Raw genomic sequence first — 13,621 nt, forward strand, 5'->3', positions numbered from 1 at the left:
TGAACTTCTTCCATTTTCTAATAATTGCGCCAACAGTTGTTGCCTTCTCACCAAGCTGCTTGCCTATTGTCCCGTAGCCCATCCCAGCCTTGTGCAGAGCTACAATTTTATCCCTGATGTCCTTACACAGCTCCCTGGTATTGGCCATTGTGGAGAGGTTGGAGTCTGTTTGATTGAGTGTGTGGACAGGTGTATTTTATACAGGTAACGAGTTCAAACAGGTGCAGTTAATACAGGTAATGAGTGGAGAACAGGAGGGTTTCTTAAAGAAAAACTAACAGGTCTGTGAGAGTTGGAATTCTTACTGTTTGGTCGGTGATCAAATACTTATGTCATGCAATAAAATGCAAATTAATTACTTAAAAATCATACAATGTGATTTTCTGGATTTTTGTTTTAGAATTGGTCTCTCACAGTTGAAGTGTACCTATGATGAAAATTAGAGACCTCTACATGCTTTGTAAGTAGGAAAACCTGCAAAATTGGCAGTTTATCAAATACTTGTTCTCCCCACTGTACATAGTTTGCCCCTCAGACAAGAATACCATAAACCGCACTCTGTTAACGACAGTAAGAGTCGTCCATGTCATCTCCATCCTCGTTTCCCTTTTAAGAACTCTCCCTCTTTTCTCCCTCTTTTCTTTTGTTTTTGCTGTCATTTCCATACTTCTTGTGTTTTTTTTTCATTCACAGAGGTTACCTCAATCAAATGTATTTATAAAGGCCCTTCTACACTTCAGCAGATGTCACAAAGTGCTTAAACAAAAACCCAGCCTAAAACCCTAAACAGCATGCAATGCAGATGTAGAAGCACAGCGGCTAGGAAAAACTAAAATACATATCTCTGTCTTTGTCAGTCTGTTCTCTCCTTCTCTCTCTCTCTCTCCCCCTCACTCTCCTTCTCTCTCTCTGCCCCCCCGCTCTCTCCTTCTCTCTCTCTCCCCCACTCTCATTCTCTCTCTCTGCCCCCCCTCTCTCCTTCTCTCTCTCTGCCCCCCCTCTCTCCTTCTCTCTCTCTTCCCCCTGCTCTCTCCTTCTCTCTCTCTCCCCCACTCTCCTTCTCTCCTTCTCTCTCTCTCCCCCCCTCTCTCCTTCTCTCTCTCCTTCTCTCTCTCTGCACCCCCCCCACTCTCCTTCTCTCTCTCTGCCCCTCACTCTCCTTCTCTCTCTCTGCATCCCCCCCACTCTCCTTCTCTCTCTCTGCCCCTCACTCTCCTTCTCTCTCTCTGCCCCCCCTCTCTCCTTCTCTCTGTCTCCCCCCCTCTCTCCTTCTCTCTGTCTGCCCCCCCTCTCTCCTTCTCTCTCTCTCCCCCTCACTCTCCTTCTCTCTCTCTGCATCCCCCCCACTCTCCTTCTCTCTCTCTGCATCCCCCCCCACTCTCCTTCTCTCTCTCTGCATCCCCCCCACTCTCCTTCTCTCTCTCTGCCCCCCCCCCCTCTCTCCAGACCAAACAGTGTTTGTGATTACGTCTGGTTTGGGTTGAAGCAGCATCATGCTTTCAGAACACAGACATGTGGATTCTCTCTAGGGGGGTTCCGCTTGTGAAAACATTCCAATCTAAATGGAGATGGGAGATATCTTCTGGGGATTCCACCCACCATCCCTCCCAACCATGCGGCTTAAACACATTATTCCAACACCGGGCAAAACAAACCTTTGTTTTTTCATACAGCGTTTTCCCCTTTAGGCCCACATTTGTTTTAAATATGTAGAAAATGGATGTGTTTGAGAAAGAAGGTGAAATTGAAAGGGAACACAAAAGGACGTGCAAAAATCTGAAGAAAAATCCCAAAAGAAATTGGAGTTTAGTGGACCTAAGGATCTTGAGACTTGACTGTTCTGGTCGATATGCTGAGTGTTTATCTTAGTGTTACAGATGAGCAGACTTAAGTCACAGCCCTACCGGATAACTACCATGGTGTTTGTAGATGTCTTGTGTTGAGACTGATGGCAAACACCCATGTTAAGGTATCACTTTTTAAAATGTTAAATTCAAATATTTTAGGTACACTAGTACTATGTTCTCCAAAACGTGACTATGTAGAGTGAGTAAGGGGGGCCTTCAGAGAAATAATTTCAGAATAAAAAAATCCCCCTAAAATATAATCGTTTTTGTTAGAAGGTAGGAACTGTATTTCTACCAGATGTTGATGATTTAAGGGGGAAGTCAGAAAGATGAGTGGGGTGGAGGGGGGAGGGGTTGGTAGGTAGTCTTTACCAGTATTCATGTTTCCATGGTTACCCTGAGGCTGTATCTCATGGCAACTGGACTGAGTGAATTACTGATACCTATCTGCAGAGCGATGAACCCTGACGCTTTGCGCGACAACACCGTCCAAGACCCTTTTACATCCAATCAAAAAGAGAGGAAAGGACAGAGTGGGGGATAGAGATAGGCGACTGTAGGGGCAGATAGAGGAGAGGAAGATAGCAGGGGGATAGAAACAGAGAGATGCTGAGACAAAAAGAGGGAGTGGGCAAGAGAAAGAGAGAGAGAGAGTGACTGGAGAGCAGGTGTGAGTGCAGATATGAGTGTGATGAAATTAACATACTGAAATTTGAATTAATTATCTGTCTAGCCAGCCAATTGTCAAATGTGTGTGTGTGTGCGTGTGCATGTGTGTGTATTTATGTATGTATGCGTGTGTCTGTGTGTGTTTGTGTGCGTGCGTACCGTGCATGTCTGCAAATGTCTGTGACTCTACACGGTGGTGTTGTCACCTCTGCTGGATTGGGACTGGAGTTTTTCTTGGTTTCTGGAACGTTCCCTGAGTGGTGTTATGCTGCTAATGAATCTCAGTCTGGTTAACTAACAGATGCCTCCCTGGAATCTCAGGTCCTCTCATTCGTCTTCTGCTCTCAATAGACCAGACTGACAGAACATGTCCTTGTCACACTAACCCTTCCTCCTCTACTGACAGAACGCTGAAGACCTTCCATAGAAATAGAATTACTAGAAGGGAAAATACCATTCAAGAGAAATGTTCTGTGGTGAGAGGACAGGCAGCCATGTTAGATGTACCCATAGGAGTGAAATCTATTTCTGTGAGACTTCCTCTCCTTCTTTCTCTTTTACCTTTCTTCCTTCAACTCATGACCCTGTCATTCTTCCTGTATCTCCTTTCTGTAGGTATGAGCGAGGCATCCTCCATAGTGAACATGCGTAGAGTCACCCACCCTACCATACGAGAGCCCCTGGCTGGCATCGCCCACCTCCCCTGCGTCTTCACCCTTCAGCCCAGTGAGCTCAGCCCTTCCAGCCAGCCTCCCCACATCCAGTGGACCCGAACCTGGATACCGCAGGGTGGAGAGAGGGGTCCACTGGAGCAGATGGTTCTCTCAGCGAAGGGTAAGTAATGTAAATTGAATTAAACCCTTTTGCTCTTTGTGGAGTTTTAGGTCATTCACTAAATTCCTCCATGGGGTTCGGTGTTGAGCGGTTTTATTCACTTCCTTTAACCTTTTACTCCAGTGGGCTAAATCAGGTTCACACAGAGCGTTTTTTGGTAGTCTTAAACAAATCTATTTTGAAGCAAGAATACACACCTCACACACATGGTTATGGGCTTAAAAATGAAAGAAGAGACCTGTACCATGCCAGATATAGTGGAAATGTATTACATTTTGAGTTTTCATCCTAATGTTACACTTTATATACATCACAGAAGACTGACATTTTTCGGCGTAAAAAAAAAGAATGTTTATTAATTAGGAAATTATTACAAATGTTAATAACATTCCACCCATGAGGCCACTAGGTAATTTGACTGTGGGAAAGGGCTTTAGTATGGATGGTCCTGCTTCTTTTAAATTAAAGCTAGTGATTCAATGATATTAGTTTCAATCAACATGGACTTAAACATGCCATATTTGGCTATTCGTAATATGCTTAATTTATTATGACAAAATGATGAGAGGGTTATTGTTTTGACAGTTGAAAAGGTCTATACACTTTCATAGATTTTTTTTAATTTTTCATTATTTTCCAAAGGTGATATGGTGAAGGTGAATAAGGCTTTCGCTGGCCAGGTCAGGTTGCTTGGATATGCTGCTAACAACCTAAATGCTACCATGGAGATCTCAGGCCTCCGTAGCAACGACACAGGCACCTACCATTGTCAGATTGTGGTTGCAGATGACTACGAGCGAGACATAGTGCCCCTTGTGGTCACAGGTGAGTGGTTCATTGCTGGTGTGATTCAGAAGCTGAGATACCTTCTTTCCCCAATACAATACAACACGTCTGGATTGTTCCCAATAGGTATGCAACAAGTATTATAAGTATTGTCTGGGAATTATTTTGTATATTTTGTAAATTACTACAACCTTGGAGTAGACTTTATCAATACTTCTGAAAATATTTATATTTATATATAAGCTAAAGGAATCCATACTGTGGATTAAAAACCTATTTTTCCCTTTAAATGATCGTTAATAACATCTTAGACACCTCAGTGGGAAATTGTGACCTTTTACTTGATAACCTTTTACTATATAAGGGCAGATTCTTGTGAGTATTAAACAAATCTACTTTGAAGAAAAGTATACACCTCACACACTTGGTTATGGGCAAACAAATAAGCCACCTGTACCATGTCAGATATAGAGTTGAAATGTATTCAATTTGGAGTTTGATCCCAATATTACACTCTGCTTCTCTTTGTATTTTCATTATGGGCTCATATTAACAGGCTAATAGTCCGTAACACTGTAATTAAGTGCATGGATTGAATTCCAATGACAACTGGCCTGTGACTGCTCATCCATGAAAAGCAGCTAAAAACACACAGATGGTTTCAGATTGATCTGTTCTGAATAAACCTATTGGGTTGTCAAACAGTGTAGTTTTATAATCATCTAAAAGTAGGGCTATATCATGAACATCAGATGTAGTATATGTTTATAAACACTACCGTTCAAAAGTTCAAAAGTCACTTAGAAATGTCCTTGTTTTTTAAAGAAAAGCTAATTTTTTTGTCCATTAAAAGAACATCAAATTGATCAGAAATACAGTATAGACATTGTTCATGTTGTAAATGACTATTGTAGCTTGAAACGGCATTTAAAAAAAAATGGAATATCTACATAGGCCCATTATCAGCAACCATCACTCCTGTGTTCCAATGGTACGTTTGTGTTAGCTAATCCAAGTTTCTCATTTTAAAATGCTGATTGATCATTAGAAAACCATTTTGCAATTATGTTAGCACAGCTGAAAACTGTTGTGCTGATTAAAGAACCAATACAACAGGCCTTCTTTAGACTAGTTGAGTATCTGGAGCGCCACCATTGTAGGTTCGATTACAGGCTCAAAATGGCCAGAAACAAAGCACTTTCTTCTGAAACTCATCAGTCTATTATTGTTCTGAGAAATGAAGGCTTATCCATGCGAGAAACTGCCAAGAAACTGAAGATCTCGTACAACGCTGTGTACTACTCCCTTCACAGAACAGCGCAAACTGGCTCTAACCAGAACAGAAAGAGAAGCGGGAGGCCCCGGTGCACAACTGAGCAAGAGGACAAGTAGATTAGAGTATCTAGTTTGAGAAAAGACACCTTACAAGTCCTCAACTGGCAGCTTCATAAAATAGTCCCCGCAAAACACCAGTCTCAACGTCAACAGTGAAGAGGTGACTCCGGGATGCTGGCCTTCTAGGCAGAGTTCCTCTGTCCAGTGTCTGTGTTCTTTTGCCCATCCTAATCTTTTCTTTCTATTGGCCAGTTTGAGATACTCAGTGCCTCTTTGCTTGACATCACGGGAAAATCAAAAGAAATCAGCCAAGGTGTCAGAAAAAAATTGTACACCTCTACAGATCTGGTTCATCCTTGGGAGCAATTTCCAACCACCTGAAGGTACCATGTTCATCTATACAAACAATAATATGCAAAAATAAACACCATGGAACCACACAGCCGTCGTACAGCTCAGGTAGGAGTAGTGTTCTGTCTCCTAGAGGTGAACGTACTTTGGTGCGAAAAGTGCAAATCAATCCCAGAACAACAGCAAAGGACCTTGTGAAGATGCTGGAGGAAATGGGTACAAAAGTATCTATATCCACAGTAAAACGAGTCCTATATCGACATAACCTGAAAGGCCGCTCAGCAAGGAATAAGCCACTGCTCCAAAACCGCCATAAAAAGACAGACTACGGTTTGCAACTGCACATGGGGACAAAGATCATACTTTTTGGAGAAATGTCCTCTGGTCTGATGAAACAAAAATAGAACTGTTTGGCCATAATGACCATTGTTATGTTTGGAGGAAAAAGGGGGAGGCTTGCAAGCCGAAGAACAACATCCCAACCGTGAAGCACAGGGGTGGCAGCATCATGTTGTGGTGGTGCTTTGCTGCAGGAGGGACTGGTGCACTTCACAAAATAGATGGCATAATGAGAAAGTAAAATTATGTGGATATATTGAAGCAACATCTCAAGACATCAGTCAGGAAATTAACGCTTGGTGGCAAATGGGTCTTCCAAATGGACAATGATGCCACAAGCATACTTCCAAAGTTGTGGCAAAATGGCTTAAGGACAATAAAGTCAAGGTATTGGAGTGGCCATCACAAAGCCCTGAACTCAATCCTATATAATATTTGTGGGCAGAACTGAAAAAGCGTGTGTGAGCAAGGAGGCCTACAAACCTGGCTCAGATACACTAGCTCTGTCAGGAGGAATGGGCCAAAATTCACCCAACTTGTGGGAAGCTTGTGGAAGGCTAACTGAAACATTTGACCCAAGTTAAACAATTTAAAGGCAATGCTACAAAATACTAATTGAGTGTATGTAAACTTCTGACCCACTGGGAATGTGATGAAAAAAAATAAAAGCTGAAAAAAATTATTCTCTCTACTATTTCACATTCTTAAAATAAAGTGGTGATCCTAACTGACCTAAGACAGGGGATCTTTAGTAGGATTAAATGTCAGGAATTGTGAAAAACTGAGTTTAAATGTATTTGGCTAAGGTGTATGCAAACTTCTGACTGCCCCTGTATATACTGCATCTGATGTGCATGATTTAGCCCTACTTTTTAAATATATATAATAGTATGTACTATTTCATCATTGTCCTTACTGAAGTGTCCTGTTAAATGTTACTACTCATTGAGTATTATTTTTTTTCCTAGTGTTATTATTATTATTATTATTATTATATATCTGCGTCATCATTGATTTGATATGTGTCTATGTGTTTCCTTTGGCAATGTATGTGGTAACCCTTTCCATTATCTGATAAAGCCATTTAAATTTGAATTTGTAAATGCAGAGGAATGAACCCAAGCGAGAACACATCTCCTGCTTAGAAAATACTCCACATACTGTAACATCGTGGCTACATTCCAATGTTGATATTAGCATCTCATTTAGTGTCTTACACTGCCACATGGAGAGTAACATTTCATTGGGTGACCTTCATGAGTGAATTAACATCCTAATGATTTAATTGCTTATACAAGCTCCCATCTGTTTGGCTGAGACAAGGACACACTTGGCATCGCAACACAAACCTGTGTGTGGCTGTTTCATGCAGGAACCCTGCTAAAACAGCCCCTAGTGAATAGAGTACTTATTTATTTTTTGTGAATAGAGTCACTGTATGTGTGTGTCCGGGTGGTGTTGATCAAGAAAGAAAATAGAAGGGGGGGGGGGGTGAGAGATAAAGAGAGTAAGAAAAAGAGAGAGTGAGAGAGAGCGAGAGAGAAAGAGCGAGAGAGCGAGAGAGAGCGAGAGCGAGAGAGAGAGAGCGAAGGAGAGCGAGAGAGAGCGAGAGAGAGAGCGAGAGAGAGAGAGAGAGAGAGAGAGAGAGAGAGAGAGAGAGAGAGAGATAAAACAATAGATAAATACGCTATGGAAAAAGAAGGAACAGCATGTCAGAAATAAGCTTAATGTAATTGAAGAATCCATAGAATCTAACTACTTCTGGGAAAATAGGAAAACTCTAAACAAACAACAACAAGAAGAGTTATTTATCCAAAATGGAAATGTATGAATAAAGCACTTCTCCAATCTTTTTGGCTCTATAACAATGAACATACTGCCAAAACATATACATGATCAAATACGAATCTTAGAATCAACTATGAAAGACGAACAGAACCCACTGGATTCTCCAATTACATTGAATGAACTACAGGACAAAATACAAACCCTCCAACCCAAAAAGACCTGTGGGATTGATGGTATCCTAAATGAAATGATAAAATATACAGACCTCAAATTCCAATTAGCTATACTTAAACTCTTTAACATCATCCTCAGCTCTGGCATATTACCCAATATTTGGAACCAAGGACTGATCACCCCAATCGACAAAACTAGAGAGAAATTTGACCCCAATAACTACCGTGAGATATGTGTCAACAGCAACCTTCGAAAAATCCTCACATTTCCTAATGGAAAACAATGTACTGAGAAAATGTCAAATGGGCTTTTTGCCAAATTACCGTACGACAGACCAATCATTCACCCTGCACACTCTAATTGACAAACAAACAAACAAACCAAAACAAAGGCAAAGGCAAAGTCTCATGCTTTTTTGATTTAAAAAAAGCTTCGACTAAATTTGGCATGGGGCCTGCTTATAAAAATTCATGGAAAGTGGTGTTGGGGGAAAAATACACACATTTCTTTCCATAGGTCCGTGGGGTGAGACAGGGATGCAGCTTAAGCCGCACCCTCTTCAACATATATATCAACAAATTGGCTAGGACACTAGAACAGTTTGCAGCACCCGGTCTCACGCTATTAGAACCTGAAGTCACATTTCTACTGTTTGCTGCTGAGCTGGTGCTTCTGTCCCCAACTGACTTGCCTAGTTAAATAAAGGTTAAGTAAAAAATAAATAAATAAAACCAAGGAGGGCCTACAGCAGCACTTAGATCTTCAGCACAGATTCTGTCAGACCTGGGCCCTGACAGTAAAACTCACTAAGACAAAAATAATGGTGTTCCAAAAAAGCTCCAGTTGCCAGGACCACAAATACAAATTCCATCTAGACACTGTTGCCCTAGAGCACACAAAAAACAATACTTTCCTTGGGCTAAACATCAGCGCCACAGGTAACTTCCACAAAGCTGTGAACGATCTGAGAGACAACGCAAGAAGGGCCTTCTATGCCATCAAAATTAACATCAAATTTGACATAGCAATTAGGATCTGGCAAAAAATACTTGAATCTGTTATGTTATGTCCTTTATGTTTGTGAGGTCTGGGGTCCGCTCACCAACCAAGAATTCACAAATGGGACAAACACCAAATTGAGACTCTGCATGCAGAATTCTGCAAAAATATCCCTCGTGTACAACGTAAAACACCAAATAATGCATGCAGAGCAGAATTAGGCTGACACCCGCTAATTATCAAAATCCAGAAAAGAGACGTTAAATTCTACAACCATCTAAAAGGAAGCGATTCCCGAACCTTCCATAACAAAGCCATCACCTACAGAGAGATGAACCTGGAGAAGAGTCCCCTAAGCAAGTGGGTCCTGGGGCTCTGTTCACAAACACAAACACATTCCACAGAGCCCCAGGACAGCAACACAATTAGACCCAACCAAATCATGAGAAAACAAAAAGATAATTACTTGACATATTGGAAAGAATTAACAAAAAAAACAGAGCAATCTAGAATGCTATTTGGCCCTAAACAGAGAGTACACAGTGGCAGAATACCTGACCACCGTGACTGACCCAAACTTAAGGAAAGCTTGGTCTATGTACAGACTCAGTGAGCATAGCCTTGCTATTGAGAAAGGCCGCCGTAGGCAGACCTGGCTCTCAAGAGAAGACAGGCTATGTGCACACTGCCCACAAAATGAGGTGGAAACTGAGCTGCACTTCCTAACCTGCCAAATGTATGACCATATTAGAGACACATATTCCCTTAGATTACACAGATCCACAAAGAATTTGAAAACAAACCCGATTGTGATAAACTCCCATATCTACTGGGTGAAATACCACAGTGTGCCATCACAGCAGCAAGATGTGTGACCTGTTGCACGTGAAGAAAAAACACCATTGCAAATACATCCCATATTTATGTTTATTTATTTTCCCTTTTGTGCTTTAACCATTTGTACATCGTTACAACACTGTATATATATATATAAAATATGACATTTGTAATGTCTTTATTGTTTTGGAACTTCTGAGAGTGTAATGTTGACTGTTCATTTTTATTGTTTATTTCACATTTGTATATTATCTACTTCACTTGCTTTGGCAATGTTAACATATGTTTCCCATGCCAATGAAGCCCCTTGAATTGATTTGAGAGGCAGAGAGAGAGGCAAAGAGAGAGAGAGAGGCAGGGAGAGAAGCAGAGAGCTAGAGAGAGGCAGAGAGAGAAGCAGAGAGAGAGAGGCAGAGAGAGAGAATATGTCTGTCCGTCACCTCACCGTCTCTCTCCTCAGGTGTGGTATTCCATTACTGGTCTCCTAGCGACCGTTACGCCCTCTCATTTGATGACGCTAAGTGGGCCTGTCAGGAGAACTCCGCCCTCATCGCCACGCCCAACCAGCTGTGGGCAGCATTCCATGACGGTTACTCCAACTGTGCTGCCGGATGGCTCTCTGACCAGACTGTCCGGTGAGGACACACACACACACACACACACACACACACACACACACACACACACACACACACACACACACACACACACAGACAGACAGACAGACAGACAGACAGACAGACAGACAGACAGACAGACAGACAGACAGACAGACAGACAGACAGACAGACAGACAGACAGACAGACAGACAGACAGACAGACAGACAGACAGACAGACAGACAGACAGACAGACAGACAGACAGACAGACAGACAGACAGACAGACAGACAGACAGACAGACAGACAGACAGACAGACAGACAGACAGACAGACAGACAGACAGACAGACAGACAGACAGACAGACAGACAGAGCTGCCCCAGTCACACCCAAACACTCACTTTTTGAAAAACTCAGACTACATTCTGTTTGGGGGACAACCATTGTTTGATAGTTTTAACATTGGAGTGCAGGCTAGTGTACTCTGGCTCTGATCCTAATAATGCTATCTCCACAGCTATCCTATCCAGTCACCAGAGCTTGGTTGCTATGGACACCAGGAATACTCATCTGGTGTGAGGAATTATGGGAAAAGAGATGCTAATGAGCTGTTCGATGTCTACTGTTTCAGCAGGGAACTGGAGGGTAAGACACACACACACACATGCACACATCTCACTTCCACTCCTGATCGCAGGGCTGGACTACCAAATCTATGCCTCGGCGCACCTACCTCCAGTGGTCTCCCCTCCGTACAGATTGTTATACTTTTGGGGCGGGATGGGGTGGGGACAGGGGGTTTGCCATGAGATTGAGAAAAATAATTGCTGATTTACAGTTTTTTGCAATCACTTTAGCACTTATTTCAGAACCTTGTGGTCATTTTTTTAGACACAAAACTCAAAATGGTCATCACTTGTAACACAGGCTGTCCAATGTTCAAAACATTGCATTGTGTATTCATATCTCTAAAAAAACTTTGCACTTGCAGAATCATTGTTTCAAATAACTATGTTATCATGAAATACCATCGGAACATTAATTCAGATCACCGACACACAAAGATACCGATTGTTTCACTGTGTAGTTGTTCGTACAATCATTAAATATTGGAGTACAAAATATGTGATACATGTTTAATTATGTTACTACACATAAATACATCACTGTAAAAGGACTAGTAGAGCATACTACAGACACAGTGGAACATTGAACAAAATATGAAATGTATCAAAGAAATACAATAAAATCACAACATAGTTGTAATTTTAATTTGCTACACAAAAAAATACAGTAAAACGTCAACTGCACTGTAAAATGACTAGTATAGAGAATACTACAGGCACAGTGGAGTAATTGAACAAAATCTGACCATTTTTTAAGAAATACTAAATATTTCTTTGAATCAAAGCAAAAACTATTAGCTACAAGAAATAAAAAAAGACAGTAAAATGTCAACTGCAGTGTTCCTCACCTGGCTTACTGTAAAAAGCAAAACAAATGATTGATTACTGTACTTCTATATTTCCATCAACCCTGTCTTGTGGTTTTGGCCACAGGTTCTCATCCACATCACAATGGATGTTTTCATTAGCTAAACATCTAGGGAAGACTCTTCGGGCATGGCGAATCCAGGCCTGACAATGGTCTGCTGTGCGTCATCCATAGCCTGGAGAAGGGTGGCTTGTTCGTGAGGGCGCCTATCATATTCCTTCCACCTCCATGTGGAGAAAAGTTAATCAATTGGGTTAAGTACAGGGTGGTAAATTGTGGATGGGCCTGAAACCATGCTTGCACCATTTGAGCATGGTGGAACCTGACATTATTCCACACGTGACATAGGTCAACAATCAGCTCTACAGACCTGCTTTAGCTCATCAAAGAAGGTGACAAGGAGAGCTGCATTATATGATCCAATACGAGGTCTGCATCCCACCACACCATCTTCCGATATACAGTGCCTTGCGAAAGTATTCGGCTCCCTTGAACTTTGCGACCTTTTGCCACATTTCAGGCTTCAAACATAAAGATATAAAACTGTATTTTTTTGTGAAGAATCAACAACAAGTGGGACACAATCATGAAGTGGAACGACATTTATTGGATATTTCAAACTTTTTTAACAAATCAAAAACTGAAAAATTGGGCGTGCAAAATTATTCAGCCCCCTTAAGTTAATACTTTGTAGCGCTACCTTTTGCTGCGATTACAGCTGTAAGTCGCTTGGGGTATGTCTCTATCAGTTTTGCACACCGAGAGGCAGAATTTTTTTCCCATTCCTCCTTGCAAAACAGCTCGAGCTCAGTGAGGTTGGATGGAGAGCATTTGTGAACAGCAGTTTTCAGTTCTTTCCACAGATTCTCGATTGGATTTAGGTCTGGACTTTGACTTGGCCATTCTAACACCTGGATATGTTTATTTTTGAACCATTCCATTGTAGATTTTGCTTTATGTTTTGGATCATTGTCTTGTTGGAAGACAAATCTCCGTCCCAGTCTCAGGTCTTTTGCAGACTCCATCAGGTTTTCTTCCAGAATGGTCCTGTATTTGGCTCCATCCATCTTCCCATCAATTTTAACCATCTTCCCTGTCCCTGCTGAAGAAAAGCAGGCCCAAACCATGATGCTGCCACCACCATGTTTGACAGTGGGGATGGTGTGTTCAGGGTGATGAGCTGTGTTGCTTTTACGCCAAACATAGCGTTTGGCATTGTTGCCAAAAAGTTCAATTTTGGTTTCATCTGACCAGAGCACCTTCTTCCACATGTTTGGTGTGTCTCCCAGGTGGCTTGTGGCAAACTTTAAACGACACTTTTTATGGATATCTTTAAGAAATGGCTTTCTTCTTGCCACTCTTCCATAAAGGCCAGATTTGTGCAATATACGACTGATTGTTGTCCTATGGACAGAGTCTCCCACCTCAGCTGTAGATCTCTGCAGTTCATCCAGAGTGATCATGGGCCTCTTGGCTGCATCTCTGATCAGTCTTCTCCTGGTATGAGCTGAAAGTTTAGAGGGACGGCCAGGTCTTGGTAGATTTGCAGTGGTCTGATACTCCTTCC

The 13,621-nt window shown here is 41.8% G+C and overlaps 1 protein-coding gene across 1 annotated transcript in view; it reads left to right on the forward strand.

Annotated features, from left to right (window-relative positions):
- The window catches only part of LOC109874771 (neurocan core protein), a 144,394-nt gene that overhangs the window by 76,677 nt on the left and 54,096 nt on the right, over positions 1 to 13,621 (forward strand). Inside the window, 4 exon segments of the mRNA XM_031810824.1 lie at positions 3,132 to 3,350; positions 3,993 to 4,175; positions 10,420 to 10,594; positions 11,078 to 11,205. Of these exon segments, the coding sequence (XP_031666684.1) occupies positions 3,132 to 3,350; positions 3,993 to 4,175; positions 10,420 to 10,594; positions 11,078 to 11,205 (705 nt within the window).

This window comes from Oncorhynchus kisutch, linkage group LG30, assembly GCF_002021735.2.
Source record: "Oncorhynchus kisutch isolate 150728-3 linkage group LG30, Okis_V2, whole genome shotgun sequence".
Lineage (NCBI taxonomy): Eukaryota > Metazoa > Chordata > Actinopteri > Salmoniformes > Salmonidae > Oncorhynchus > Oncorhynchus kisutch.